The sequence below is a fragment of the Procambarus clarkii genome, chromosome 89, assembly GCF_040958095.1.
Source record: "Procambarus clarkii isolate CNS0578487 chromosome 89, FALCON_Pclarkii_2.0, whole genome shotgun sequence".
Taxonomy (NCBI): domain Eukaryota; kingdom Metazoa; phylum Arthropoda; class Malacostraca; order Decapoda; family Cambaridae; genus Procambarus; species Procambarus clarkii.
The window spans coordinates 11,365,961-11,393,308 of NC_091238.1; the positions used below are offsets into that span (position 1 = coordinate 11,365,961).

General features: G+C 38.9%; 2 protein-coding genes across 8 annotated transcripts in view; one reads left to right on the plus strand and one right to left on the minus strand.

Annotated features, from left to right (window-relative positions):
* LOC123773237 (arylsulfatase B) overlaps window positions 1-27,348 on the minus strand; it is a 27,508-nt gene continuing 160 nt past the window's right edge. Inside the window, exons 1-12 of one of the 6 annotated variants that reach the window (XM_069318024.1) lie at window positions 27,038-27,176; window positions 21,348-21,601; window positions 21,054-21,179; window positions 19,981-20,140; window positions 18,600-18,826; window positions 13,824-13,881; window positions 11,437-11,631; window positions 9,219-9,376; window positions 8,550-8,685; window positions 5,039-5,194; window positions 2,769-2,953; window positions 1-1,107 (exon numbers count right to left, since the gene is read on the minus strand). In XM_069318024.1, coding sequence (XP_069174125.1) covers window positions 769-1,107; window positions 2,769-2,953; window positions 5,039-5,194; window positions 8,550-8,685; window positions 9,219-9,376; window positions 11,437-11,631; window positions 13,824-13,881; window positions 18,600-18,826; window positions 19,981-20,140; window positions 21,054-21,176 — 1,737 coding nt within the window. In that variant the 5' untranslated portion in view covers window positions 21,177-21,179; window positions 21,348-21,601; window positions 27,038-27,176 and the 3' untranslated portion in view covers window positions 1-768. Of the gene's footprint in view, window positions 1,108-2,768; window positions 2,954-5,038; window positions 5,195-8,549; window positions 8,686-9,218; window positions 9,377-11,436; window positions 11,632-13,823; window positions 13,882-15,856; window positions 16,084-18,599; window positions 18,827-19,980; window positions 20,141-21,053; window positions 21,180-21,331; window positions 21,602-26,646; window positions 26,754-27,037; window positions 27,177-27,348 lie in introns of those variants that run through there. The other 5 variants (XM_069318025.1, XM_069318021.1, XM_069318022.1 and 2 more) reach the window with 5 other exon arrangements.
* LOC123773376 (mitochondrial genome maintenance exonuclease 1) overlaps window positions 27,220-27,348 on the plus strand; it is a 10,539-nt gene continuing 10,410 nt past the window's right edge. The window contains exon 1 of one of the 2 annotated variants that reach the window (XM_045767089.2): window positions 27,220-27,335. The gene's annotated coding sequence lies outside the window, so the exon portion shown is untranslated. Of the gene's footprint in view, window positions 27,347-27,348 lie in introns of both variants that reach the window. The other variant, XM_069318020.1, reaches the window with a different exon arrangement.

Genomic DNA, 27,348 nt, shown 5'->3' on the forward strand with positions numbered 1-27,348 from the left:
TTTTACAATTGGCACTAATCAAACATTTTAATATTCTCAAGTGAAAAAATTACAGTATTATTAACCCATGAACATCTGTATTTTTAATTGTAAAAACACAATCTACCAACAGCCTATTACAACATTCATGTCTCTATGCTCTATTAGTGTATTACCTATTTTAAGTTACAGTTAAAATAATAGTGTTTGTACAATAGTAATTACCTATTTGTAGTTACAAGATGAGAGCAACTTGTGTGGTGTCTCATCTTCCCAGTACTCTTTGTCATATACTTTGAAACTACTGACAGTTTTGGCCTCCACCACCTTCTCACTTAACTTGTTTGAACCAACTGCCTCTCTGTTTGCAAAAGAACAATTTCTAATATGTTTTGACACCTTTGATTCCTTAGTTTGAATTTATGAGCTTTTGTTCTTGAAGCTGCTAGTTTAAAGAATTCCTCTGTCAATTTTGTCGATTCCTGTTACTATTTTGTTTGTTGTGATCATATTGCCTCTTTTCCTTCTATCTTTGGCATATTTAACACCTCTAGCCTCTCTTGGAACCATCAAGAGAAGATGCAACAACACCAGAAAGAGGATGCAACTGTGCATTGCATAGAGACTGGTGTATAAAAGACAGTACTCATTACAGTACAGTAATGTAGAAATTTCAAAAGATATCTGTACAATTTTCCTATCAAAAGTGCTGGGGTAACTTTCTTGTGCATTTTTTCAGCATTTAGCAAATCAAAGAGAAAAACAAAAACAAATAATATACTGATACTTTCAAATATGTTGTGCATCATTATACATATCACCTAGCTTATTATATTCTTCATATTTTTTATCAAAATCTGATACAATGGGACTATTGAAATCTTTCCAATTTGTCCAAGTATAATCCCAGTACTTTGGATTGGCAGCAGTATCCCAGGGTTTGTTAGCAGGAGGAACAGCAGTTGCATTATATCGTTTCAAAATGACTTCCAAGACAGACAAGACATCTTTATGAACTGCAGCAAGGTCAAAATATTCACAGGGATCACTGAGTATGTTGAACAAGCATGGTGATTCTGAAGATTTACAATATGCTGTAGCATTCTCTGGAACTGGATTGCAGTGTATCTGTAGATATAAATAGAAATTATGACTAGTATACATAGTTAAAATGATTAAACTTACAATGACCAACAATAGTGTCTTCATTGAGTTTAACCTACAATAATCAACAGTGGTGTTTTTATTGAAACAATAAAGAAACCAATTATATAAATCCCAGAATTAAATAAACCTAGAAAATTATGCAATATATGCCTTTTCAATTCAATGGAAAGCCTCCATAAAAAATACCATTCTCGGCATTATTTCCCTTTCATTAGAAAGTATGAAAATTTCTGTGGTGAATCTATGCCAAGACTACTTGGCATAGGTACTTTACAGTACGTAAACGGTATTTTAAACTTATTAAAAGCTCCTGTTTGAGCATGCTCATTCTACAAATTCCATAGGTACAGTATAATGTCTTAAGTACCTTGAAGGCTGGTTATTGCAGTCAGGAGAAATGATATACAGACAACTAGTCCTATTCAGGTTATTGTGACCCTGCATAGTCACATTATGTGTTAGACAGCCTGGGATACAGACTTTATCAACTCAAAATGAAGAGAGGTTCTGTTCAGAAGTTCAAGTATTATAGGTTCCCACTGATGTCACATTTGTGACTGCCAATGGGAAATGGTCACCTATTGGTCAGTCGCAACGCACTGTTTGCTGCACATGACCACCACCAGGTGGCAGTACCTCACCTGGACATATGTGCATCTACCCAGGGCTGTCTCACATACATTCTGCCCAGCAAAACAATGTACACAGTATACAAAAAAGGACTAGAAGATGAATGAACATGCCAAGAAATAAGCTTTTTAGAAGTTTTATGTATACCTGTACTGTATTTTGTGAGCTTGTTTGTGATTTGTGATTTGTTTATTTTGTCATTCTAGCACTCCAATAATTATAGCATCTATAAAAAGCTATGAAATACATCCATGCAAGAAATGGAATGAGAAGATCACAGATGATGCCAAAAGAACAACAAACCATATGTGAAACGGTGTTATTAGGCACTCTATGTAAAATGGAGCATCTCACCACTAGATGCTGCTTCAGTAGGTTACCCACATGTTGCTTATATTTCAGTAAATGGGATGAAGAGCATTGTTGCAGAAGGTGCAATCTCATAATTGGAGGGGCATTTATTAAATATAATATCAACAACTGGGGCACTGACTGGAAAAATAAATGATGAATTATCCAGAATTTCCCTAGGAAACATCACTGAACCCTCAAGCACCAACACAATGCATATACAACTTAAATGCAGAAGCATACAAAATCTATATCAAATAAATCTGAGAGGCAAGAAAAATGGCTAGTTTGGAAAGAGACTGCAGAATACTATATAGAGTAGAAAAAAAAATACAGAAATACTGAAGAGACCACAATTACCCATAAAATATACAGTACCTGCATGGTATATTATATATACTGTATTGTATATATATGCGTAGGTATCCACTAGGAAAATGAAACAAAAATACCGAACATCTTCATGTTTCACCATCATTATGAAGGAATGTCTGTATTTCCTTGATAATGTGGTGAAACACAAAAATGTTCAGAATTTTTGTTTCATTTTCCTAGTGAATACTTACTCATAACCGAATCGTGTTTTTTTGTGTTTATTCTTGCATACTGCATACAGTATATATATAATTTAATTTTCTAACCTCTGCTTTCAGCCTCAAAGATTCAATGTCTTGATAAGCTTGTGGATTAAGAGCTTTCACTGCTCTGGCAACAGAAGAGTTCAAAACTTGCTTCAGTATAACATCCAAATTTGTTTCTGGTGCAGTTTCGTTACGGCCTGAAGGCCCAAACCATCCATCCCAATGGTGGCCATATCCTTGTGGCTCTGAAAAAATTAAGAATGCTCTATCTTAGAGTTTACATTTATTTAATCATCTGATGCTAACTAAGAACCTTATTGTAATCTATTCCTGGAACAAGCTTTCTTTAATCTAACAGAATACAGTACAGGCATACCTCAGTTTAAGAGTTTAATTGGTTCCTGGAGACGCCTCGTATTCCGAAAACTCGCATTCCGAAGCTAATTTCCCCATAAGAAATAAAGGGAAATGAATTAATCCGTTCCTGACTACCCCAAAAACCCCACATCAAACTAAATTTTTATACCTAATTCATCTAAATAAACCTACAAAACTATGTTCAAGTTATTACTTACCTTGCTGTTGAATGCTGTAGGCGTATGGAAGATGGTGAGGAGGTGGGAGGAAGAGAGGAGTTACTGTTTGGAAGGGGAGTCCCCTTCCATTATCACATCAGGCAGTGAGGACTTCACTGGTATGCACACTCTGGCACATTTTGCCTGCATACCACTAGGACTTGCTTGTTTTACTAAGAATTTGTCTAATGACACTTGTTTTTCCCTACATTTTAGCACTTGTCTGTAGTAAGAAATCACATTATCATTTAAAAGGTCAATGCAACGGCCTGCTACAGCTTTATCTGGGTGAGTTTTTTCAACAAAACTTTGCAGTTCTTCCCATACTTCACACATTTTCTTAATCAAGAAGGGACATCCTCTACTGCCTCTACTCACAGCTATTTTCTTAGGTTGAACCTTACCAATGGCTTTCTTGAGACCCATGGCAAGATATATAATGACAACTTTTATGCTCAAATGGCCAAAAAACCGATAAAAAACTGTAAATCCTTGTGAAGAATTCAGGTGGGATAGTCACTGGACACGAGACACTGGTAAACTGAGGCGCGATCGCCATGCCACCACGCGCCAGTCGGCCTGTACACGTATCAACAAACTCGCGTCCCGAGGTAACCCTCGCCTTCCGAGACATATTTTTGGAGTAAATCCTGCTCGTCTTCCGAAAAACTCGCATACAGGGACACTCGCATTCCGAGGTACCACTGTATGTATATACATACATGGAATTGATAGGGTAGATAAAGACAGTCTATTTAACACAAGGGGAACATGCACAAGGGGACACAGGTGGAAACTGAGTGCCCAAATGAGCCACACAGATATTAGAAAGAACTATTTTAGTGTCAGAGTGGTTGACAAATGGAATGCATTAGGAGGTGATGTGGTGGAGGCTGACTCCATACACAGTTTCAAGTGTAGATATGATAGAGCCCAATGGGCTCAGGAATCTGTACCCCTGTTGATTGACGGTTGAGAGGCGGGACCAAAGAGCCAGAGCTCAACCCCCGCAAACACAACTAGGTGAGTACGTACGTACGTACGTACGTGTGTGTGTGTGTGTGTGTGTGTGTGTGTGTGTGTGCGTGCGTGCGTGCGTGCGTGCGTGCGTGCGTGCGTGCGTGCGTGCGTGCGTGCGTGCGTGCGCAAAATTTTAGCCCTCAGTGATACGTGATATACATTCAGTGTATTGCCAGTGTGATAAAAATATAACATTTCTGGAGGCAGCCCTCCTGATGGCTCCCCGATAATAACTTTCTGAGACTGCTACATACTTAAGAGCCGCATCAGGTGCAGAAGTTCTGTTTGGCCTGTCTTCAACAGGTAGGTGGCCTACCGGGAACCAGAGCCAGAACTTGGCCCCCCTTCCCCCTCACAGAGGTGCAGAGAGTGGGCGACAATCCACCACCCCACCAGAAGAAACCTCCAGAAAGTCAGTGAAGCTTTATATCCTATTGGAGGGTTCACAGATAACAAAGACTCAAAACTGCCAACAACTCTGCAAACAGTTCACGCAAAAGAAGGGATTCACTCAAACTAGCTTGAAACTCGTTAGTACCAATTACTGGCTGGAGAGTCAACTGGAACAGAGAAGAGTCAACTGAGTTGACTCATTTTCATTTCATTTTCAGCATTTATTTTCATTGGAAACCACTGTCCTACATTCTCAATGCACTGAAACCTTCATTCTACAGAACAGCATGTCACTCTCTTCTTGACTAAAAGAATACGATACACTATCTCTACTTTACTTACTATATATCAGCTTCCAGTCACCAACTCTCACTGCTGCACCGTTTAAAATAGGGTCAATGTTTACTAGAAATTCTGTGCGTGGTGACGACAGATTTTGAGTTAATGTGCTCCATAAGTCTACTCCATCAATAGGTCCCAGGGATGTAATGTTACCACCTGAAATACAGAAAATAATGAGCATTTCTAATTCTGATACATGATTAGTAGTGTTAGTAGATAGTGATATGGGAATTGATATAGAGAAAGGAGGTAATAAAAGTATGTGTTTGTGGGGAAAACAAATTGGCAAAATGATCAGGGAAAGAGAAGGGCCTCAAAATAACAATACACTTAGGGTATATTACACTAACAGTAGAAATCTAAGAAACAAAATAAACGATTTAAATACTGTACTCTTGTCTGCACAGAAAAAATAAATATTATTGCACTTACCGAAACGTGGATGAATGTAGAAAATAGAGAACTATTAGCTGAATATCAAATAAATGGATTTAAACTATTTCACACAGATAGATATATTAGACGAGGAGGGGGAGTAGCCATATATGTTAGGGAAAATTTGAAATGTAGTCTCAAAGAGGGAATCAAAACAGAGCCACACACAGAAACTATTTGGATAGAATTAAACGAAAAAGCAAATAATCTTATAAGAGGAGTTATATACAGGCTACCAAACTTAGACAGGAAGGAAGCAAAGCACCTATGGGATGAAATATCGAGAGCATCTAGGTCTAGTAGTAATTGTGTCATGGGTGACTTTAATTTTAGTGGAATAAATTGGTTTAACAGAACAGGGAATAATGAAGCAGAAGATTTTCTAGAATTAATTGACGATTGCTTTGCAAATTTGCCGATGATACAAAAATTGGTAGGGAAATTAACACGGAAGAAGACTTGCTATCACTTCAAGTTGATCTAAATAGGGTTTTGAAATGGTCAAAAGATTGGCAGATGCAGTTTAATGCTGATAGTGCTGTAGTTGGAATTCAGAGGTTGAATATAAAAAACACGAAAAATATGCCGACTGGAGGGAGGAAGGGATGCTGGGGAGCCTCCGGGGTCTCTCAGAGAAAATGGTGTTTCATTACATTCAACGCTGGTTTTCTGTGGAGAGCCCCTTTGGCTTCCCAGAGCTACCTAACCAAAGATAAAGGAAACGAGGGACTTACTCAGGAGGCGACCACCACTCGCTCCTCAACTCGAAGCCAAGACAACTGGCTGCAACCCGTGACCCAAGGCTACACAAGCCCAAGAAGGGCCCAGAACATTAACAAGGTATCGTGCGGACAGGACCCTGTTCGACCTCCAAAAACTCCATGCTCGAATGTCAGCCCAGGACATATTACCAAACACAGCAGCAAAAGTTGTGAACTTACGAACGTTGTGGGCACGCGGATGGTTACAAAGCCCCAGCCTAGAGACGAAGCATCCGTGAACACATCGAGCAAGGACTCGGGTAGGCATCATGACACTGAACCTCAAACATAAGATACGCCAAACTGCATACAGTACTGCCAAGACAATTTCAGCACCAGCCGGGAAATTCATAGAGACCTAATTGATGGAGATCGTAGAAGTGAACCTCTCATAGCCCAGGAAACGAGCTAATGAATCCTTTGTCAAATCCCTGAGCAGCAGATCCAAAACAAGAGGATGGAATCTGATAAACACATCTCGACACAACACCACTCAAGAAAGGAGAAGCTATTCACAACTGATGCATATATTTTGAGGAATTATACCCAGAAAGAAAGTACAGAGTACCAAAGTTTATATGATAAATTTGTTGTGAAAAATAGCACTGAGACACTGACAAGGAAAGAAGCCATCTATATCGCTATATATAAAACAGCCATGGTACAGCCGAAATGAAATTGAATGCACATTATTGGATAAAGGAGTGTAAACATGACATGCCAAATTAAAGCAGTTTTCCAACATTGATGGGGACCGGTCCATGAGTAACTTTACCCAGCAGCCTCTAGGAATAAAACATCTGGGGTTGGGAGTGGTTGGTAATAATAGAACACGATATATTTAGAGTTCAAGTCAGGAACTTATCTGAGCATCGGTTTACTAATCAAAATAAGGTAAAAATAGACCTTTCCCCATTAACTGGTCGGGATCCTGAAACATGTACTTTGACCAGCAGGAACTTTTAACTAAGTAGGAAGCATCCACAGAATCAATGAAACATGGCAAACAAATAAACCCTAAGTGATATTTGGACCTCACAGTGAATTGAAGTACGCTCTCCACTGAATCAATGAAACATGGCAAACAAATAAACCCTAAGTGATATTCGGACCTCACAGTGAATTGAAGTACGCTCTCCACTGAAGGTCAGTAGCATAAGGCATAAGGAAACCACTTAACACTTTCGCGCTTTAGATTAGAGATAACTCGTCGCCGTTTTTTCTTACGATTCCGCATAACAGCCTACTTTTCTCGTCCATCGAAAAAATATTTTTATAAATTCCATTTTTTAACCCAAATGGATGGGGATACTTTTGTTTTGTAGAGAATTTATTTGCGAATTTTTTGGTACCAGAATGAATATTATATCACATAAACTTCTATGAGTAAAAAAAAAAATACACAAAGTATGTTTGGGGGTGTGGCGAGCGTGTGGCAGTGGGTTCCCTTTAGCCGTTGATATATCTAACACGTGGGAAATATTTGTATGTGTTATATATGTATATGTCTGTGTAGGGAATTTTACTGCGATCACTGTCATACAAATTATAAAATGTTTCAACAAGTATAAACATGACAAACATCAAACGAACGAAAACAATGCGTTCGTTTCTGCCGCGAACGCATACTGAGCGACGTGGTTCTATATTTGGCGCTTCTCTTACACATGCTTTGTACAAATGTTATACAGTTCATCTTATAGAAAATTTTATTGCGAACACATTGGTATAAAAAAGAAATACGTACATAGAAAAGTAGGGTCAGGAAACGTATAAACTTTCCAAGCATGATTTCCCTCCTGTGTTTTCGCCAGTGCGCTCGCGGCTAACTACTCTCCACTTCACACACTCTTGCGGGTGGGCAATTACCTATATTAAACATTCATATGCATATGTCCGTGTAGAGAATTTTATTGCGATTCCAATGATACCAAAATTAGCAATGTAGGACAACTGTAGGCTTCGCAACTATTAAGAGAGTGGAAACATTTTGTTGCTGTTTGGCGCTCTCGGCGAGTGATCTGCATAGTTTTTTATTTGGTGTTGATACTCCTTATGCTTGGGCGGCATTTTATAGGTATGCTCTTATAGACAATTTCATTGCGAACACAGTGATACCAAATTTAAATACGTGCGCCTTCAATTATTGTCAGGACAGTCAAAAGAGTGTACACTTTTTCGGTCTTACCGCGTAGGCACGCGAAGTGCCGAAAGCATCTGGGGTATTGTTTTTTTTTGAGCGCCGAGAGCGCGAAAGTGTTAAGGGCCTAGCTCAATACTGTACCTCATTTCATTCATACAGTGAAATACTATACCTGCTGCAGAAATCAGTGTTGGTAACCAGTCTGTAATATGAACCATTTGGTCAGCAACTCTACCAGGGGTAAGCACAAAGGGTGACCACAATACTCCAGCTCCTCGAACTCCACCTTCCCACAATGAGGCTTTTACCTGATTACAAAAAAAGACACAAATGTTCTATTTAGAAGACTTTCTTTCTGATGGATGTCTGGTTATGCAGCCCATCCTCCTGTTGAGATAGTACTTATAGTAACGATGTGGACCATCGTACATATACTGGTGTAAAATGCAATTAGAAAGTATAAATCATTACAATTGAATTTTGACAAACCGGAAAAGTTTTTGTATTGATGTTGCAAAGAAAACCTAACCTAGCCTAATCTTCATAGGCCTAATACATGCTATATGAGGCTTAATATAGTATATATATGTGCAATAATAGGCCTAGGAATATTAAAGTTTTTTTTAGCTTTATTTTTTTGGACCCTACAAAGTGAATAGTACCAAATTATACTATCTAATTGTTCATTATGTCAATATATGCACAACGGTCCACATAGTTACCAAAAAGTACTACTTAAACAGGAGGATGGGTTGGGTTATAGAAGTATACAATACAATAATGATACACTGTAATGCAAATACTGTAATTATTAGAGTTAATGACATGACTAAAGACATACCCCTCTCAGTGGCCAGTTTGATGCAGCATTCTGGTTAAAACCAGCGGCTGGCCCTCCATTATCAGTGGTGAAAAGTATTATAGAGTTCTCAAGCATCTGCCGAGCATCTAGAGCCTCTATGACTTGCCCAACAGATTCATCCAATTTCCACAACATTCCTAATAATATATAATAAAAATATGATGTAAAAACATAAACACAGCAATTAAACGTATTAAATTAGTATTTAAAACAAAAAGTATCGAATACAGTATATTGAAACACCTTTTTATGAGCTGGTTACTTGTTGCTTGCTAAGACAAACTTATCAATTTATTTGGAGGAGGAAAGGAAAACTATGGAGACCTTTTAATCTAGACTTGAATGAACAACCCTAATGAGTAGGGACTTTGCAAAAGTCCAAAACTGAGCAGATGAAAAGCAGCAGCAGCAACTAAAATAACAGTAAAAATAGCTTCCTCAGGAAAGAGAAGCAAAAAGAGAGAGACAAAAGTTAAGGACCATGCTGAATCTAAAGACTCGGCCAGCACAGCCTGCCGACACATGAGATGGGACAAGTAAAAAGCCATCACTGCCTCCCGAAGAAAAGGGGCAAGTAACTTGGGCAGCGCCACAAGAGTCAGAATGGCAGGCAGCAAAGTGCCTACACCTGGGACAGATGCAAGGACATCAAGGCTGCCACGGAGCTGATCCGAATATAACTATGACCACTCAGACATGCAACATAGTAGCCAAATGGGTACCATCCCTGTGATCCTCAGCAGTATTAGTTCCACTAAGAATGGGCAGCTGTACCTGGAACTGCCACTTGCCAACTTCCTTGGAGAACACTGGAGCACACAAGCTGTTGGTTCTCAAGCAGTGCAAATGCAGCATCGCCTAAGAACACCTGAAAAATTAAACTCACTTCCTGTCACTCAGGTATCCAGGTTTGGCAGAAGCTCTGCCAAGCACCCAAGGAAAAGAGGGAATTGTCAGCAAGTTAGGATGAATTAGGGACCTTGTACCTATGCCAAAAAGCCGAAACCAATCCAAATTCGAAAGAGGATGGATCCACAAGGAAAGCAAGACCCCTCACTCCGCAGGAGAAAGTGAAAAATGGCAGAATGTGCTGAAGAAGCAAAAGGAGGGATGACAGAAACCTCTAGAAATATGATGATTCCATGGAATCAAACATCACATGGAAGTGCAGGGAAAAGGGAGTAGGGAGGAGGGGGAATAGAATACCTGAGTAATCGGTCTTATAAAAAAAAAAAAATGGGATAGGAAACATCCTCCTCTGCAGCAAAATACCATCATCGGATAGAACCAGGAGTCGGGAGCAGTTGAAGGACACCCATCGACCTATTTCAGGCTCTCCATGATGACCCCGGAGCAGAACCAATTCCACACCTGGTGATTGGTAGATAAGCATTATCCAACAGAACAGGATCAGAGCCAAGTAAATGTTGTGAAGGTGAAGGCTCTGTATCTCTGGTAGGGAGGAACGGCTCAACTGTCTCCACCATCAAAGCTGATGGGGAAACCCTTCAGGAGCCAGCCAAGCTATGTTCAAAGCTAAACCCTGACCTAACTCCAAACTCTCAGATGATTCAGAGCCTGAACCATGGAGGGAAAAGCCCAAACACTGGGCATACCACATCAGTAGGGAAAAGAAGAAGGAGGAACAAACTTGTACTATATGGAATTAACAAACTCCTCTAAAATTGGATCCCTAAACACCATATGCGCCAACTCTGGGACATCCAAACGAGCATCAAGCTGCCTACCATTAAAGCAGCAGCTGCTTCAAAAGCCTTGAGACAGGGTCTGATAAAATAGACACACAAAGGTCACAGGACTCTGGGTTATGTCAATGACCCAACAGGCAGCATGGTGGAGATAGAAAGAATGATCGACAGCATGTAGCAAAACTGAAGAGCACCCCAAAAATTTCATATAGCGAGAGCAAGCTATAATGGATTGGTCTATTATGATCACTTTGGTAGACCCACAGGGAAGTTTAGTATTAACTGACCTTGAACAGGATGTCTATTACTGATATGACTTAGTAATGAGAAGCTATCTCAGTGACATAGCTTAAGGAAGCCACCAAGGGACTTCCCTGAGAAAACAAGGAATCGGATATTTAAATATTTTAAACTGTATATGAAATGTAAAAATATACATGACTTTGCCTCTATATCCATATTTATTACCAAACTTGTTCAATACATACCTGCAAATATGCGCCTGTTTTCATCATTTATATAAGAAAACTTTTCAACTACTTCTTTCGGTGCTTGTAATGGAGCATAGGGATTTCCAGAATGGACAGCGAGGTGAGCCAGGTACAAGAACAGAGGCTGAGACGTGTTATGTTGCTTTATAATATCCACAGCCTCATCGGTGAATAGATCTGTGGTGTATTTGCCTGCCACAAAAAAATTAATACTATTATTTAAATTAATAAATAAGTTCACTTAATTTTAAAATGATTATAATTATTTCCTTAAACTCAAGAAAATCACAAACAATAACATATACAATGTAATCTCCAAAATCAAAACTTCTATATAATAAATACAGTACTATACACCAAATTCGGATTATATGCAGTATCACACAGACATTTGAAATGAAATTCAGATCATATACTCATGCCATATATTGTAGTATTTTCAGGCTGATCATATTTGTTTTGCTATTTGTATTATTCTTGTTCTATTAGTAGTACATATTATTTGACAAATAAAATATTTTGCTAAGCAATCTTTACTGAAATTATCCTGCAGTATAAATAGAACAATTCAGTCATTTACAAGTCTTATTTTTATGGATGGCCCAGTACTAGCCTCACTGCACATGATTAGACCAGGTCATTATCTTGAGATGATTTCGGGGCTTAGCGTCCCGGTCCTCAACCAGGCCTCCTTTTTGTTACACACACCCCAGGAAGCAGCCCGTAGCAGCTGTCTAACTCCCAGGTACCTATTTGCTGCTAGGTTACAGGGGCATCAGGCTGAAAGAAACATTTTGCCCATTTGTCTACGTCCTCCACCGGGGATCGAACCCGGAACCTCAGGACTACGAATCCGAAGTGCTGTCCACCTAGCTGTCAGGCGCCCTGGAGGTGAGCTCTTTCCTCTGCGTAAATGGTGTTTACTTATGGAATTTTAAGTATTTTTCTTATGATTATATATACACTATGGAAGGGAGTACATACCACCTCTGGCTGGAAGAAGGGGACCCTTAGCCTCGGAGGAAACCACACATAACACATTAGAGGGAATGTTTAGGTCCCCTCCAATACAGTTTGTGTGTGCTTTTCTACTACCACCCCCTTCCTTTTGTGTTTTTTGTGCTTTATTATGTATTTAATGGCTACAAGATATACATGGGTTGATACAAAAAGTGCTTAAAGGTTACACACACACACATACATACACAGTGTTGCCTCAACTTACGATAGTAATCCGTTCCCAGAGTTTGTATATATGCAATTAAAAACTGAGTTTTCAGTTGCATATATGCCTGGAGACCGTTCAGGCTTGTTTGCATTTGTGTTCCTCACGTGTGCCCCAAAGAATGAGGTGATTTGATAAAATACCATGCCCAAGATTACCATCAGAGTGTCGGTGGGAGGATGGGGAATTAGCCTCGGCTACTATCCTCTTTTGTACGGTCATGATGGTCGAGTGGTTAAGGGGTCCTGTACACCAGTTGCAAAGTGCTCCTGGCAGTATGGGTTCGAGTCACTTCTGGGGTGTGAGTTTTCAGTTATATATATTTATATATTTTTTTTGTGCTTTATTATGTATTTAATGGTTATAAGATTAACTGAACCTGTACCAGTGTTACAGTGGTACATTGGTATAGTGGAACCATATAATAACTACATAAAAGTAGTTATTATATAACATTCTATGGGTTCCTGAACAATTAAGAAGTGGTGTGCAGTATGGGAAGAAATGCAAAGTTTTGTTGAAATGACTCACTCAATTCAAGTTGCAGTAGGCTGTTGCCGTAAACTTTTCAATGACACTGATGCCTCACTAGAGAAATGTTAAAACGTAGGGAATAACAAGTCTCTATGGAAAGGTTCTTAGTGAGAAAAACAAGCAGTGAGCCACAACCAGGTCCTAGTGGTATGCAGGCAAAATGTAGGAGAGATAGAATACCCCAGAGTGGGTATTACCCCAGAATAACATCACCGCTTGATGTTATAATGGAAGGAAGGGGACTCCCCTTCCAAACAGTAACACCTCTCACACAGGATTGTTCAGGAACCCATGGAATGTTATATAATAACTACTTTTATGTAGTTATTATATGGTTCCACTATACCAATGTACCACTGTAACACTGGTACAGGTTCGGTTAATCTTATAACCATTAAATACATAATAAAGCATAATAAAGCACCTTTTAGTAACACCTCTCCTCCTCCCCCCTTTCCTCACCGTCTTCCTTACACCAACAAGAGTCATCAATAAAGGTAAGCTATAACTTGTACATACAATAGTACAAAATATATGTATGTATTATGTATGAAATGTATTTCTTGAGAGAAAATTCATTTCGAGTTACAAATTTTTGAGTTACGACCAATCTCTTTTTACTCACCATAGCAATCTTTTGCAACTGTCATATTCCTTCGCATATCATAACCCCAATAACCGGGCTGAAAAAAAAAATAATTTTCATTAATTTAACATTTTATCATCTTGCAAATTTTTATAAAACATATGAAAACAGAATCTAATTTTGGCTGATTTTCAAAGTAATCATGAATGCTTTATAATGTTATCAGAATTACTGTATTTATCAATTACAGTATTTAGATATTACATTCACCTGCTCCCTAAAGTAAGACCCATTGTCTTTACATATGATTATGCACATGTAACAAAATATACAAATGTTCTCTTTTAGCAAACAGAGTTGTAGATGCTTGGTTACAATTTAAATAAGAAAGTGGTAGATGTCAAAACCATTAACAGTTTCAAAGCGTCATATGAAAAACATTAAGTGAAAATTAGAAACCGTGAGCATAGCTCTCATCCTGTAACTACACTTAGATAATTACACACCGACACTATTGACACTCGTAACTTTTCAGACGATCCCTGTAAGGTCATTATAGGTGCTATGTAGTCATTGGAGCACAATTAAACAAAGGTTTCATCACAGGTGACCAACAAAGGAGGGTATTCACTTGCTTCAAGGATATCACAGCTGGCTAATTATTTAGGTAAGATTAAACAGTTTCGTAATGTGAAGCACACTCTAGAGGTCAGTGGTTAAAGATCCGAACAAGACGTCGTTGAGATATGTAAGTAACAACCTTTCTCTAACATATCTCAAGCATAAACCTGAGTCTAACTTACCTTCATTAATTTACACTTGAGCTAGGAGCTGAGTAACCAACAAAGCCTGGATCTGGTAGTTCCTTTTATTTTAATGAAACCATTAAAATAAAAGGTTCTCCTGAGGAGCTGAGGCCAAAAAAGTCCCCCTGGCTTTAAAGACCCTGCAATCCTCATTTTTTAAGGAACAAGGATGGCACAGAACCAATAGCTTCCAATTTACTCCTCAATAAAGGAGGACATAGCAGTCTGTTGTTGTTGATCATAGGATTTAATGATACAGAGCAGTGAAATTTGCTTCTTACATACTGACTGATATGAGTCAGGAAAATACGTGAGGAGACTCAGGTAACCCAGAGATGTGTTTGTGGTGCTGCAGTTTGGAGGTAGCCACCATATGTGGCCAAAGTCAGCCAACTGGTAGTTACTAGGAGCCCTCCTTTGGTGGTCATCTGTGATGAATAAGGAAGGTTTGAAGGGGTTAAAGTTTTTATGAATGGAATTTCTGTCAGTTAATCTGGGCTAGATATAATGTTCTTCACCCTAGCACCTATAATGATACTGCTGGGACATACTGCCTCCAGTGGCAGTATGTCATCCTGCTTAACTGTGCATGATTACTGAATAATATGTCCAACAGGCACCATCTTTTTTTTTTTTACTATGTACAGTAGATTTTTAATTGAATGGAGCTCACCAACAAAAAATTGCACCAAAAGGCATTATCATTCCAGGGAAAATCAGCACCACTTAGCTGAAAGTATGACATGGGTGACAGATCCCACATACACCCTATTTCGTGGGGGTGTATGTGCCTATGGTAGCCTATGGCACCAGGCAGAAGAGTAAGGTGGCAAGCTGGATGAAACCCTGGATGACCAGGGCTGCCATATGGTAGTGGTTAGGTGCATCATAGTTAATTTATTTACCCCACAACAACAATCATTTGTCTTGTTTAATTTGGTGAGCCTAATTTTCTTCAGTTGTTCATTTCTTTGTGGCTATGTTTTCTAGTGTTTTTTCTAGGTTTTGGATCGATCTCTAAATTGCCACATAGAGTAAGACAAATTCTAGTATGGGCTTACGGTAAGGAAGGATGGGTCTTAGAGGCCTGGTGCGATTAGTTAAGGCTTGGCAGTACCATAGCTAAGCTCTGAAAACCATTCAGAGGTCCCTCCCCCAAAAATATTTAAATTAAATGATTAGTGTACCATCTCATATTATAACAACATATATTTTAAAATTATGGAATTCATTTATTAGCATGCACATGCATCATGATTAACATACTAGTTCAAAAGCTGTGTGGTCATAATAGTCAATACGTCCACTCCAATATCCAAAATGACTCTCAAAGCCCCTATATAGAGGCGTGTAATCCTTCTTGAAGAACCCCAAATGCCATTTTCCAACATGGTGATTAATGTAGCCCAAGCCTGTCAAATGTTCCGGGAGAAGTATTTCTGAGAGAGCTAATCCATATGGCATTGATCCACCTATAGTTGAGTACTGTAAACCTTAAAAGACAAAGGACAGGTACAAATTTAATAATATTAATACAAAAAGCAACAACAAAAAGACTCATTAAAACTATGATATAAATTTGTTAAATCATTCCTAGTTATATAACTAAGGATATGGTTAAAAAAAAGTTTCTGTTATACTGTATTAAAATTAAAAACTAAGCCAATACACAGCAGGCAGTTATACGAGTTACAGTGATCTGCCGTAGTTCAGTGCTGTAGTTATGACACTGAGTTCACTGCACCAGGTCTCTGAGACCCAGGACCAGAATCTGGCTCACTCTCCGAGACTAGTAAAACTTGGGGATCAGAGATCAATCCCAGCTTTAAAATAGAAGCCACTAGAAAACAAAAGTTCATAAAAACAAGCAACTGCTTGAGGGAAATTAATAACCTCAAGGAAAACAAAACAATTGTTAAATGGGGTAAATGCCATGTCATGATGTGGCTGATAACCACTAAATGGCAGCTCAAGGTACCAGTGAAAGAAGGAAATTTATGAGAAGGCTCCCTTAGTAGCTCTTCATAGCCAACTCATAACAGTGCCTCAGTAGAGGACTCCATCGTTTATGAAATATAACAAATAAAACAAAAAGATATATTGGGCTTACCTGTGGGAGAGAAGGGCTAAATGCAGAATATCAACACCATGCCAAATCCCCAAGTGTGTCTAAGCTGCAAAACATCTATCAAGTAGAGAAGGCCACAGAATAGATTGTATGATGCACCCTCAGCAAGATAAACCAGGTCTTGATGACTAAAGGGCCACTCCAGAAGGCAGACATCACATTATTACCCCAAAAAATAAAAAGAAGTTGGGAGGCTAAGAAAATGAACATCAGGCCCAAAGGAACAGAAATCATGATTCCAGAGAAGTGTGTGATGTTTGCCAATCAAACAGCCAAAAGCAAGCCAGTAGTCAGCCAGTAAGGTACCTTAGAGTAAGCATATACAAGTATGCAGGGAGAAAGAGTAAGCTGTTGGAAGTTCAGCACCTCAGTCTAACTCTCATGTAGAGGCATTATTTATTTATTTATTTATTTATACATATACAAGAAGGTATATTGGCATTGTGAGGATACTGTATATAATATGGTAATTACAATCTTGTAAAGCCACTAGTACGTGCAGCGTTTCAGGCAGGTCCTTAATCTAAGAAAATTTTAAGTAAGTAAATACTTGCAAAATTTATAAAAAATGATAACAGTTACAAGGCAAGAAAAAAAAAAATGAGAGAAAATTGTATGTATATTAAAGCACATAGGTAGCTCAGATTGATTGCAATGACAGCTTGAATGGTAGTTGACAAAAATTGGTAGGCACAATACAGCATATGGCTAGCACATAAAAGAAGACAGCAATGAACACAATGATAAGGTTGTTTGGGTTAAGTACATAAAAATTGGGAGATTGGATAACACTAGATACAGAGCAAATTTAAAGCTCAGTGTAGGAAACTAAGAAGATGAAATTAGGTACTTTTTGGTTTTGCTTTTAAATAAGGCAAAAGTTTGACAGCTTTTCAATTCACTAGGGAGTGAGTTCCATAGACTAGGTCCCTTAATTTGTATAGTGCTTACAGAGATTAAGTTTGACCCTGGGGATATCAGAGAGATATTTATTTCTGGTGTGGTGATAATGGGTCCTATTACATCTGTCCAGGGAGAGTTTCAGAGCATGGTTTGCATTTAAGAACAGGGTTTTGTAAATGTAGTTGACACAAGAGAATGTGTGGAGGGAGTTAATATTTAGCAAGTTTAGGGATTTAAACAAGGGAGCTGAGTGTTGTCTGAAAGCAGAGTTAGTTATTATTCTGATAGCAGATTTTTGCTGGGTGATGATGGGCTTAAGGTGGTTTGCAGTGGTAGACCCCCATGCACATTAAGATAGGGGTAGATTAGTGCATAATATAGTGAGAGGAGAGCAGAGTTAGGAACATAATATCTTATTTTAGAGAGTATACCAACTGTCTTAGAGACTTTCTTAGTTATGTGTTGAATGTGGGTGCTGAAGTTGAGTCTCTTGTCTAGGAATAGGAGCTTTAGAACACTTTATGAGGGAGAAAAGGATTAACTCCTAAATTCAGATTTAATCCTGTGATTGAACAGTTGTTTGGTGACTGTACATGAGTGGTTGGGAAAAAAGTGGAAAGAATATGAGAATTTAAGCTATTACTTTGGATATTAAGATTTTATACAATATCATTAAAATCTTATGGGATGTGAAGATAAATTAGATTTTTTCTTAAATATTATCATATACATTTTATCAATACTGTATACAGTGTTGTATACATGAATATGTATAGGTAATGGTAACAATACGAACTATAACAATTTAAACTTTCATATCCCTTTAATATATACAGTACTGTGCAGATATTTTTTTAAAAAGTTTTATAAATGTTATATGCATATTTCTCCACGATTATTATTATTTATGTATTTATTACAAAACAGATTAAATTTATATATACAGTACTTCTGTACTGTTTATATGAATGTCCATACCGCTGGTTGAGTTGTGTGATCATAATAATCTTGGTGACCCGTCCAGTACCCAAAATGTGACATAAAGCCTCGGTAAGTAGGAGTAAGCTCCTGAATAGCCATGCCCAAGTGCCACTTCCCAACATGGCGAGTAACATAGCCTAACTTGACTAAATGCTGTGGAAGGAGCTTCATCTCAAGTGGAATTCCATAGGGTTGAGGTGCATAAATAACATCATGGTTTAGACCTACAAATAGACACATTTTGTTAATTATACAAATAAAAACAATAAAATAAATAAATAAATAAATAAATAAATAAATAACTAAATAAATAAATAAATAGCTGAATATAATGAAATAACCTTTTCTGGTGAGCCACTCATTAGCTCCCTAAGCCTCAACCCTTGAAATGAACATACTATCCTGAGATGTTCGATCCATGGTGGGCATACCATCCCAAGATGTTCAATCCATGGTGCACATACTATCTTGAGAAGTTTCACCCATGTTGTGCATACCATCCTCAAATGTAGGTATTCCATTAAATACCGTAGCCAGTAAGCTGAGGCAGACCTGTACTCAAATGAGTACTCTTCCTTCAAATTCTATCACTCAGATAGAATGGAGATCCAATGTGCGTATATGTTACAGGACTCCCAGTCAAAGGTGTTATTGACCCAATAGGCAGCTTGGAAGAGGCAGAGAGAATGATCGTTGGCCAGTAAAAGGACCGATGAGTACCCTTCAAACTCGCAGGGGTTGGACTCAACAGGCTGATCCATAATGAGCCATGATGTAAATCTGCAGAGAAATTACCAGGGCCTGAAGATGACTACCCAATAAGGACACCCACACAATAGGGATGTTCACCAAAGGAACGAACACCGAATGCATCCTATAACAACTTGGCTATAAAAGGTGCCTGTGGCATGCCTTATAAACAAGTATGTATGTACCCTAGTGCACCCCACACAACCATATATAAATGTCACTGTTTTGACTATTATGATCCTGTCCAATGACGCATTCAGTGATCTTGCCGTCAGAAGCATTCAGTGTTTTGCAGTAAGTAGCTTTTCACATTTACTGAAATCCAAATTTGCTTCTAATATATTTGAATACCCTGTAATTCATTACTCAGGGGTAGATAAAAATGTGCAATGTAGTCCAAAAATGCTAAAAATAGCATTCATCTATAATGAGCATTTGTAGAACAGTACTAGGAGGTACTGTACTGTAAGAAGAAGTAGGTTTCAACTTTAAATACAGTATAACTAAAACAAGTCTTGCATTGTGTTACTTTTAAAGATATATTTGATAAAATATAAAATTCAAGAACATTTGCCCGAGTCACATTGAAGCTTGTGGCAAAAGAGTATTTAAGGTTTAGACAACATACCTGTGTGTATTGGATATTTTCCAGTTAGGAGAGCACTTCTTGAGGGAGTGCATATTGGCTGTACATAGTAATTGTTCAGGATGATTCCTGAGTAAGCTAATGCATCAATATTAGGAGTTGGAATTTGAGTTGAACCATGAAAACCCACATCATTGAAGCCCTGAAAATTTAATAATAAGTACTGTAGTACTAAAAAACGAAAACCACAAACAAACACGTACATATGTTAGTTGACCCTAACATCTATCAAGCTACTGAACTATCAGATAGACAACCATAATGCATTCTCAAGTGTACACAATTATATTAGGTATCCTTCTACAGATCTCAAATTAAATATTTTATGAGGTAAAAAATAGTGAAGGATTTCACAGGTTGGGAAACAAAATAAAACATATTTCTGATGACCAAACCACACACTAGAAAGTGAAGCGACGATGACGTTACGGTCCGTCCTGGACCATTCTCAAGATAATCGACTTGAGAAAGATTGTGCTACTGGGAAGCTACTTAGGTGCTTTCTATAAAGGAGCATTTTATTAAATTGAACTCTAGACTTTTTTATTGTTAAGAATGAATGATAAAAATAATATTTATGAATGTGAGAATTCTCATATTGGTACGAAGTTTATGTGCAAGTAAGCATCTCATGTCAAAGACTGTTTAAGCTTGATGTGAAAATCTGTTGTGGGCAGAGTATAATGATATATAAAAAAAAATACTAAATTGATATGCCTGAACATACTAGAAACTAAATACAGTATAACTCAACATTTAGCTTTCAATATAATTATATTGACCAAATTTTGACCCTTCAAATGAAAAACAAATTTACAACTCAGGGTGGCGAGTTTTGGGTGAGGGGGGTGTTTGAAATCCCCCTTCCCAACCAGTAATTTGAGTTCTATCTTTCTGTATCCAAGATGGATATGATCACAATAATCCATTTAAGATATTTTTGTCTCGTTTTATTAAGTACAGAATAGAGTGCTTAAGCCTCCTATCAAAACGAATGAGAAAAATTACACAAAACTCGTGACTGCTAGTATACTATGAAGCAAATAGTTCCTTACAAGGTCATCTGCAACAATGATGATAATATGTGGACGAGGCGGATCAGTCCCACAACATGTGTGCAGGAGGACCAGGAGACCCGCCAGCAACATGCTAAAGGAACAGTGGGTCTTCATCACCATCACCTGCCAACATAAAACAGTTCACATGATCCAAAGTGTTTGGTAATGATAGGAAAATGGTGGTGTAGTACCGAGATCATTTTTTGGAAAATATTTGCATAAAATCAGGTACAGTATTGCAGTCAAATTCATTTAAATTGTATCACTGGGTTAACTTGGGGTTCTGATGACCAGTGATGGTGTCCTTGGGGTTCTGATAAGCAGTGATGGTGTCCTTGGGGTTCTGATGACCAGTGATGGTGTCCTTGGGGTTCTGATAAGCAGTGATGGTGTCCTTGGGGTTCTGATAAGCAGTGATGGTGTCCTTGGGGTTCTGATGACCAGTGATGGTGTCCTTGGGGGATTTGATGGGTGCTCTGCCTCTACTGATGGGTGGTATCTGCTACCTGGGACTCACTGGGGTGTCAGCCACAGAGATAAGATATCTGTTACCAGGTGAAAAAATCCAAAATAACCCAAATTAATAATGGAGGCTAATGCAACAATTTGTTACTGTTGTAATGGTAATGAGTGTAGACTGAAGGACATGAAGAAAAAAAAAAGTTGATTTTAAAGTGAATAGGCTCGTTTTATAATAAAGGTAAAGATATGAGTACTCACCTAATTGTGCTTGCGGGGGTTGAGCTCTGGCTCTTTGGTCCCGCCTCTCAACTGTCAATCAACTGGTAATTACCTAAGTGTAATTACCTAAATGTAGTTACAGGATGAGAGCTACGCTCGTGGTGTCCCTTCTTCCCAGCACTCTTTGTCATATAATGCTTTGAAACTACTGATGGTCTTGGCCTCCACCACCTTCTCACCTAACTTGTTCCAACCGTCTACCACTCTGTTTGCGAAAGTGAATTTTCTTATATTTCTTCAACTTCTTTGTTTAGCCAGTTTAAATCTATGACCTCTTGTCCTTGAAGTTTCAGGTCTCAGGAAATCTTCCCTATCGATTTTATCAATTCCTGTTACTATTTTGTACGTAGTGATCATATCACCTCTTTTTCTTCTGTCTTCCAGTTTTGGCATATTTAACACTTTCGCTCACCCCGCGCGCCACCCCTCGACAGGGCGATATGGGCCCCAGCGTGTCACGGAAGCGCGCGTTAATTCCGAAAAGTGTATACTCTCTTCAACTTTGTCACCTCAATTCTCCTTCTACGAGAATAAATTTGGTATCATTGTGTTCGCAATAAAATTCTCTACAGCACTAAATGCATATAAACTCCAAAAGCCCGGCTAATTACCCGCAGCAAACAGAGAAAGTGCGAACGAGTTACCCGGGAGCGCGCAAACGGGATAAAATGTTTTCACTATTTTCACTCTGGTCACCTCAATTTTTGTCCTAGGTCTTTCATTTTGGTCTCAATGGGTTCGTAATAAAATTCTCTAGAGGAACATTAGCATATAAAAAAAAACACCTGGTCACGCTCCAACCGCCGACGAGTTGAAGACGGGCCACGCGTTAGCCGTGAGTGAGCGCTCAGAGGCCTTCCTACTACACTCCCAATTCCCACCCTTTTCAAGCCTTTCTTTCGCAATTTTCTTCCTGGAAGGGCCTTGTTCATGATTACTATCCATCGTGGAGTAAGCGTAGATAGTTTCTAAAGCCGCAGTAAGAAATATAGCCACGGAAAATAGCCGAAATGTTCACACGTTTGAGATGCGAGGGGAGACGACATTGGTCACAACAGTGGAGCAAAGACAATGGGCCCACGGCGTGTGCCAAGCCGCCTGAGGGCCACGAGGCTCAACAAAGGAAATGGGAAGGCATCGGCGCACATTTTAAAACCAGTCCCCAAAAAATCGGATACAAACCTGATTTTTGGCGAATTTTTAAAGTGGATGACGCAATGCTGCGTCATCCCCGGCATTACCGCCAGTAAACGGATGACGCAATGCTGCGTCATCCCCGAGCGAAAGTGTTAATGCCTCTAACCTCTCCTCGTAGCTCTTGCCCTTCAGTTCTGGGAGCCACTTAGTAGCATGTCTTTGCACCTTTTCTAGTTTGTTGATGTGCTTCTTGAGATATGGGCACCACACAACCGCTGCCTATTCTAGCTTTGGCCTAACAAAAGTTGTAAACAATTTCTTTAGTATATCGCCATCCATGTATTTAAAAGCAATTCTGAAGTTAGAAAGCGTGGCATAGGCTCCTCGCACAACGTTCTTTATGTGGTCCTCGGGTGATAGTTTTCCATCTAGAACCACCCCTAGATCTCTTTCTTTATCAGAATTCTTTAAAGATTTCTCACATAATATATAGGTTGTGTGGGGTCTATGTTCTCCTATTCCACATTCCATAACATGGCATTTATTAACATTAAATTCCATTTGCCAAGTGTTGCTCCATATACTTATTTTGTCCAGGTCATCTTGAAGGGCATGACAATCATCTAAGTTTCTTATCTTTCCTATTATCTTAGCATCATCAGAAAACATGTTCATATAGTTCTGTATACCCACTGGTAGATCATTTATGTAGACAATAAACATCACTGGTGCAAGAACTGAACCCTGTGGTACTCCACTTGTGACATTTCTTCAGTCCGATACATTGCCTTTGATTACTGCCCTCATTTTTCTATCAGTCATAAAATTTTTCATCCATGTTAGAAGCTTACCTGTCACCCCTCCAATATTTTCCAGTTTCCAGAACAACCTCTTATGTGGAACTCTGTCGAAAGCCTTTTTTAGGTCCAGATAGATGCAGTCAACCCAACCATCTCTTTCCTGTAATATCTCTGTGGCTCGATCATAGAAACTGAGTAAATTCGATACACAGGATCTTCCAGATCGAAAACCATACTGTCTGTCTGATATTATATCATTTCTCTCCAGGTGTTCTACCCATTTAGTTTTGATTAGTTTTTCCAATACTTTCATTATTACACTTGTCAATGATACAGGTCTATAATTGAGGGGGTCTTCCCTGCTGCCACTTTTGTAGATTGGAACTATGTTAGCCTGTTTCCACACGTCTGCTATGATTCCTGTACACAGGGATGCCTGAAAGATCTGGTGAAGTGGAATGCTGAGCTCAGATGCACATTCTCTCAGAACCCATGGTGAAACTCCATCTGGGCCAACTGCTTTGTTCTTACTGAGCTCCTTTAGCATATTTTCCACTTCATCTCTAGACACCTCTATGTGCTCTATGTTGTTCTCTGGAATTCTTATTGTGTCTGGTTCTCTGAAGATTTCATTTTGTACAAACACACTTTGGAAATTTTCATTTAATGTTTCACACATTTCCTTTTCATTTTCCGTGAATCTGTTTCCCATTTTCAACCTCTGAATATTATCCTTTACCTGCAATTTGTTGTTTATGAATTTGTAGAATAGGCCCGGTTCTGTTTTACATTTATCCGCTATCCCTTTTTCAAAATTTCTTTCTGCCTCTCCTTACTGCCGTATGTACCGGTGTACAGGTTCCTGAGCTCTACTGGGCTCTATCATATCTACATTTGAAACTGTGTATGGAGTCAGCCTCCACCACATCACTGCCTAATGCATTCCATCTGTTAACTACTCTGACACTGAAAAAATTCTTTCTAACATCCCTGTGGCTCATTTGGGTAGTCAGTTTCCACCTGTGTCCCCTTGTTCGCGTACCACCTGTGTTAAATAGTTTATCTTTATCTACCCTGTCAATTCCTCTGAGAATTTTGTAGGTAGTGATCATGTCTCCCCTTACTCTTCTGTCTTCTAGTGTCGTGAGGTGCATTTCTCGCAAATGCCTCTTAGTTCTGGGACTAGTCTAGTGACATACCTCTGAACTTTTTCCAGCTTCGTCTTGTGCTTGACAAGGTACGGGCTCCATGGCTGCCTTGAGGATACAGTAATCCTTGGGTGCCCTCGTACCACAAAGATACTTAATATGAGAAAGGACCTTAATATTCCGAGCGTTGTTGATCGTGTTACTGAAATTAACTGTCAAATTGGTATAAAAATGCTTAGACTAACTCATCCTAATCCTTGCATAGAAGCCCTCCAGAATTTCTTTATTGAAGATCAACATTGTTCCAAATGGATAACAAAACTGGAACACAACTCAGAATGTATCAGGTTCATGATTTGTACCAAGAGAAACAACAACGGCACTTTCCTGCAACGTGGGAGGTTACCCCCTTTCCAGTTTTAATCCCTCCCTTTCCACCCAAGAAGCAAATTAGAGATCAGCCCAAGCTTCGTCTTGAGGCAAAGCTCAACGCCTTAAGCCATATTGATGCTCTGTCCACAGAGCATTCTCTCTCTCAAATCATATACACTGATGGTTCCCTACACCGCACCACGGATGCAGCTGGAAGTGCAGTTGTTCTGACAATGGGCGATGGCTTGTACTTTGAGTGGGGAGTCCGTATAAACAACTGGGCCTCTACCTTTCAGACCGAACTATTTGCCTTGCTCCTTGCACTGAAATGTGTACAAGTCTCCAAACTTGATACATTAATTGTAAGTGACTCCTTATCATCCTTAAATGCTCTCAACTCTTTAAGACATAACTGTAACATGCTCGTGTCTGAAGCTAGACACAAATACAACAAAATTATTAAGGATGGTAACAGAGTCCATTTCATGTGGTCTCCATCTCAGGTTGGCCTCCGAATGCATGATAGAGCTGATAAGTTAGCCAAAGAATCTGCCTTTAAAGGAGCCGTTGAGTGTAACCTTGGATTGTCAATGAGCAATCTGAGAGCAGCAGTACACCGAGAACTTCAACAAGATCTTGTAGATCTGAGGCAAAGTGAAATTGACACCAGTAATTCCATCTATCATCATAGTATCATGCAAGAGGAGCCACACATCTATGGATCATCCAATAAAATCAGCAGACTTCTAGATGTTACTACTGCTCGGCTTAGACTCGGTTACAAGTATCTCTGGGAATTCTCATTATCTGCCGATGTAGATCTGACCAAATGTAAACTGTGTCAACAAAATTATTCGCACACCCTCCGTCACTATGTGATGGAGTGCGAAAAGATACGTGAATTTAGAGAGAATTCTATAACCAATGTTAAAGCGATGTGTAAATATTTCATTCAAAATGGTCTGCTACCAGAAATTTTAGCCAAATATCCCCAGTTTGCTAACTGTAGGTAGTAACTAAGTGATTGTAACCTATCCACCGCTGCCCACTGGATGGGGGGGCGGTGTGTAGGACAAACATAAATTTTGACACAAGCTCTCCACATATGTCAGTTGCTTAATTTAGAACCTGTACTTTCGATCTCGAACCTATTGTTGATGTGACGACTTATATTGAATTTTGTAACTAGCTCATCAAGATTGTAACTTGCTTAGCTAAATGAATTGTGGGGTTCAGTCCCTGAGCCCATTATGTGCCTCTGTAACCCTTTCCACTACCCCCCACAAGATGGGTATGGGATGCATAATAAATGAACTAAACTAACTGCTGGGGCCGCATACTCCAGGATTGGTCTTACATATGTGGTATACAAGGTTCTGAATGATTCCTTACACAGGTTCCTGAAGGCAGTTCTGATATTAGCCAGCCACGCATACGCCGCAGATGTAATTCTTTTGATGTGGTTTCAGGAGACAGGTTTGTTGTGATATCAACTGAGTGATTGTCCATGGAAGTTGACAATCAATGTAGAACGGGTATAACATGACAAAAAACTTTATTTCGACAGGAAATAAGATCATCTTACAACTACTGTACAGTATGATGAAAATTAATTAACTTCTGGCTGTCAAAACAATTCAAGTTTCACGCTGATTTTCCCTTTAAATGGGCATACAATGAGCCAATATCTGATTGAAATTATACTTTTTTAATGTTTTACTCTCATAACTATTAAATAAATAATATATAATATTACATTCGTTCTTTATTAAAGTAATTATACCTATCTCTGCGATATTTCGTGTAATTGGTTGTTATGAGGCGTTTACTGCTCAGCTGTTGAGAGGTTGACACTCTTTACAAAGTCAGTCATGAACAACATTAACTCATTACCCATACATAGCTTTGCATTAATATCTGTGTTAAATTATATTACTCCAAGTCCTATAGGCAGCGATAAGAGCTGGAGGCGTTAATATTAGTCATAGTGAGTTACCAATGTTTGTAAAGAGCGCCAGCCTTTGAACAGCTGAGGAGGTAAACAACAACATTGTGCTCGGGTCGTTAATGGCTCACGCTTAGTGAGTTTGAGGT